This window comes from Rana temporaria, chromosome 12 (assembly GCF_905171775.1).
Source record: "Rana temporaria chromosome 12, aRanTem1.1, whole genome shotgun sequence".
Taxonomy (NCBI): domain Eukaryota; kingdom Metazoa; phylum Chordata; class Amphibia; order Anura; family Ranidae; genus Rana; species Rana temporaria.
Genome location: NC_053500.1, coordinates 131205662 through 131209820, shown reverse-complemented (window position 1 = coordinate 131209820; position 4159 = coordinate 131205662). Strand labels below are relative to the sequence as shown.

At 46.2% G+C, this 4159-nt stretch overlaps 1 protein-coding gene across 1 annotated transcript; it reads left to right on the top strand.

Moving 5' to 3' along the window:
* The first annotated feature begins 860 nt into the window (after positions 1 to 860).
* LOC120918863 (serine/arginine-rich splicing factor 3-like) lies at positions 861 to 1698 on the top strand. The gene has a single exon (XM_040330714.1). The coding sequence runs from the start codon at positions 1015 to 1017 to the stop codon at positions 1507 to 1509; it is 495 nt and encodes a 164-aa protein (XP_040186648.1). The 5' UTR covers positions 861 to 1014; the 3' UTR covers positions 1510 to 1698.
* The last annotated feature ends 2461 nt before the right edge of the window (positions 1699 to 4159 follow it).

Here is a 4159-nt window from a genome sequence, read left to right as displayed (position 1 = left end):
CGGGTCGCGGGCGCGCGCCCGCGACCCACGGCTGGGTAGATGTACAGGACGTGCTGGTACGTCCATCTGCCCAGCCGTGCCATTCTGTGGACATAAATATACAGTGGGCGGTCCTTAAGTGATTAAAGAGCAACAACCGAAGTCCGGATCGTTTTTTTTTTCTCCTTCCTATAACATAAAATCCCAATAAAATACATTTACATTTTTGGTTGTAACATGACAAAATGTGGAAAATTTCAAGGGGTATGAATACTTTTTCAAGGCACTGTATATACGTTTTATATAAATATATGCAAAACATTGCAATACTTCTTTAACTCCCAGACAGACACTCATGCTTGAAGACATCTCAGATCATTTTTCTTTGTTCCTATATTTATTTTTCTTAGAAGGCTTTTATATGACAATGATTGCTTTGAGTCTCCTGCAGCTGGGCACGGTATATAATTGCTATGACAGGAGAAATTGAGTTCTTAGGCGACTCTCCAAAGTAGAGCATCTTGTCCTTAGATGACCGGGCTCTGGCTTCACAGCGCGCAGTATAAAAGGAGAAGAGCACATCATGCCAACGTCTATAGAAAATAATGTCATGTCACACCTCTTTACTAATGATGGGCATGCATGCTTTGATGATCGATCTCTTATCCGATCAATCCCTTCTGATAGGAAATAACTAATCTATAGTCAACAACCCATTTTATCAGTTTGCCACATGCAGAGAAGTGGATATATTTATTTATTTTAGGTACTTACAGTATATAGCGACGTCAGTTTATGCAGCGCTTCACATACAGTATATATATCCAGCCCTTTTTCTAAGAAAATAGGTGCAGGGCTTTTTTCACCTGCCTCACCAGTATTGGTGGATCTCAGTTGACGTCAGAGGTGGGTTGTTAGAGACACAAGTGCTCCTGGGCTGGAGAGCCATTTTGTGTCTGGCATACTACAAGCGGGAAGACTTACATACTGGAGTCCAGAGCGAGCTACGGATCCCGACCCCCTTACGAAAGCGCCATGCACCGTGACTCTTGTCCGCTAGACTGCAAAGTCTATGTAGGAAATCTTGGAAACAATGGAAATAAAACGGAACTTGAGCGGTCTTTTGGCTACTATGGACCTCTTCGTAGCGTGTGGGTTGCCAGGAATCCCCCTGGCTTTGCATTCGTAGAATTTGAAGATCTTAGAGATGCAGCTGATGCGGTTAGAGAGCTTGATGGACGGACAATGTGTGGATGTCGCGTTAGGGTTGAATTATCGAATGGTGAAAAACGAAGCCGTAATCGCGGTCCTCCGCCATCTTGGAACAGGAGGCCTAGGGATTATTACCGTAGGAGGAGTCCTCCTCCAAGACGCAGATCTCCAAGGAGAAGGAGCTTTTCCCGTAGCCGTAGTAGGTCCCTTTCTAGAGATCGTAGAAGAGAGAGATCTTTGTCCAGAGAAAGGAACCACAAACCATCACGTTCATTTTCTAGATCTAGAAGCCGTTCCAGGTCAAACGAAAGAAAATAACACGGCTGCCTTCAACTGTGTACAGATGATGGAAAGATTTTTGTTTTTTGACATGCTTTTTAAACTTTTTTTTATTAGGTGTTCACATTGTATTTGTCTTGTAACAAGTGATGGAAAATGTGGTTCTATTATGTTTCCAGACAGAAAAACTGGCAAATAAACCTAACTTTATACTGTAAAAAAAAAAAAGAAGAAAAAAAAAAAAAAAAAAGAAAATAGGTGCAGGAACTAAACCATAACCTTCAACCCACCAACACCCCCCCACACACACATACCCTCCAAACCACATCAAATAGTGGGTATGGTGATATCATACGAATAGTGGGAGGGTTTTAAAAGGGCATTAAATACTAGGAGTGCATTATGTATAGAGTGCAGAGTTCGGTAGGGTTACACACAGAGTGCAGAGTTCAGTAGGGTTACACACAGAGTTCGGTAGGGTTACACACAGAGTGCAGAGTTCGGTAGGGTTACACACAGAGTGCAGAGTTCGGTAAGGTTACACACAGAGTGCAGAGTTTGATGGGGTTACACACAGAGTGCAGCGTTTGATGGGGTTACACACAGAGTGCAGAGTTTGGTAGGGTTACACACAGAGTGCAGCGTTTGGTAGGGTTACACACAGAGTGCAGAGTTTGGTAGGGTTACCCGCAGAGTTTGGTAGGGTTGCACACAGAGTGCAGAGTTTGGTAGGGTTACACACAGAGTGCAGAGTTTGGTAGGGTTACCCGCAGAGTTTGGTAGGGTTGCACACAGAGTGCAGAGTTTGGTAGGGTTACACACAGAGTGCAGAGTTTGATGGGGTTACACACAGAGTGCAGAGTTTGGTAGGGTTACACACAGAGTGCAGAGTTCGGTAGGGTTACACACAGAGTTCAGAGTTCGGTAGGGTTACACACAGAGTGCAGAGTTTGATGGGGTTACACACAGAGTGCAGAGTTTGATGGGGTTACACACAGAGTGCAGAGTTTGATGGGGTTACACACAGAGTGCAGAGTTCGGTAGGGTTACACACAGAGTGCAGAGTTTGGTAGGGTTACACACAGAGTGCAGAGTTTGGTAGGGTTACCCGCAGAGTTTGGTAGGGTTGCACACAGAGTGCAGAGTTTGGTAGGGTTACACACAGAGTGCAGAGTTTGGTAGGATTACACACAGAGTGCAGAGTTTGGTAGGGTTACACACAGAGTGCAGAGTTTGGTAGGGTTACACACAGAGTGCAGAGTTTGGTAGGGTTACACACAGAGTTCAGAGTTCGGTAGGGTTACACACAGAGTGCAGAGTTTGATGGGGTTACACACAGAGTGCAGAGTTTGATGGGGTTACACACAGAGTGCAGAGTTTGATGGGGTTACACACAGAGTGCAGAGTTTGATGGGGTTACACACAGAGTGCAGAGTTCGGTAGGGTTACACACAGAGTGCAGAGTTTGGTAGGGTTACACACAGAGTGCAGAGTTTGGTAGGGTTACCCGCAGAGTTTGGTAGGGTTGCACACAGAGTGCAGAGTTTGGTAGGGTTACACACAGAGTGCAGAGTTTGGTAGGATTACACGCAGAGTGCAGAGTTTGGTAGGGTTACACACAGAGTGCAGAGTTTGGTAGGGTTACACACAGAGTTCAGAGTTTGGTAGGGTTACACACAGAGTGCAGAGTTCGGTAGGGTTACACACAGAGTGCAGAGTTTGGTAGGGTTACACACAGAGTGCAGAGTTTGGTAGGGTTACACACATAGTGTAGAGTTTGGTAGGGTTACACACAGAGTGCAGAGTTCGGTAGGGTTACACACAGAGTTCAGAGTTTGGTAGGGTTACACACAGAGTGCAGAGTTCGGTAGGGTTACACACAGAGTGCAGAGTTCGGTAGGGTTACACACAGAGTGCAGAGTTTGGTAGGGTTACACACATAGTGTAGAGTTTGGTAGGGTTACACACAGAGTGCAGAGTTCGGTAGGGTTACACACAGAGTGCAGAGTTTGGTAGGGTTACACACAGAGTGCAGAGTTTGGTAGGGTTACCCGCAGAGTTTGGTAGGGTTGCACACAGAGTGCAGAGTTTGGTAGGGTTACACACAGAGTGCAGAGTTTGGTAGGATTACACACAGAGTGCAGAGTTTGGTAGGGTTACACACAGAGTGCAGAGTTTGGTAGGGTTACACACAGAGTGCAGAGTTTGGTAGGGTTACACACAGAGTGCAGAGTTCGGTAGGGTTACACACAGAGTTCAGAGTTCGGTAGGGTTACACACAGAGTGCAGAGTTTGGTAGGGTTACACACAGAGTGCAGAGTTTGGTAGGGTTACACACAGAGTGCAGAGTTCGGTAGGGTTACACACAGAGTGCAGAGTTCGGTAGGGTTACACACAGCGTGCAGAGTTCGGTAGGGTTACACACAGAGTGCAGAGTTTGGTAGGGTTACACACAGAGTGCAGAATTCAGGGGTGCGCTAAACACAGAGTGCAGAGTTTGGTAGGGTTACACACAGAGTGCAGAGTTTGGTAGGGTTACACACAGCGTGCAGAGTTCGGTAGGGTTACACACAGAGTGCAGAGTTTGGTAGGGTTACACACAGAGTGCAGAGTTCAGGGGTGCGCTAAACACAGAGTGCAGAGCCTTCTCCCACAGCTGCTTACCTCGGCATCCTCCATCCACATCTCA

What these genes read in the sequence shown, in the direction of transcription:
- LOC120918863 (XM_040330714.1), top strand. Translation starts at nt 1,015, where the DNA reads ATGCACCGTGACTCTTGTCCGCTAGACTGCAAAGTCTATGTAGGAAAT.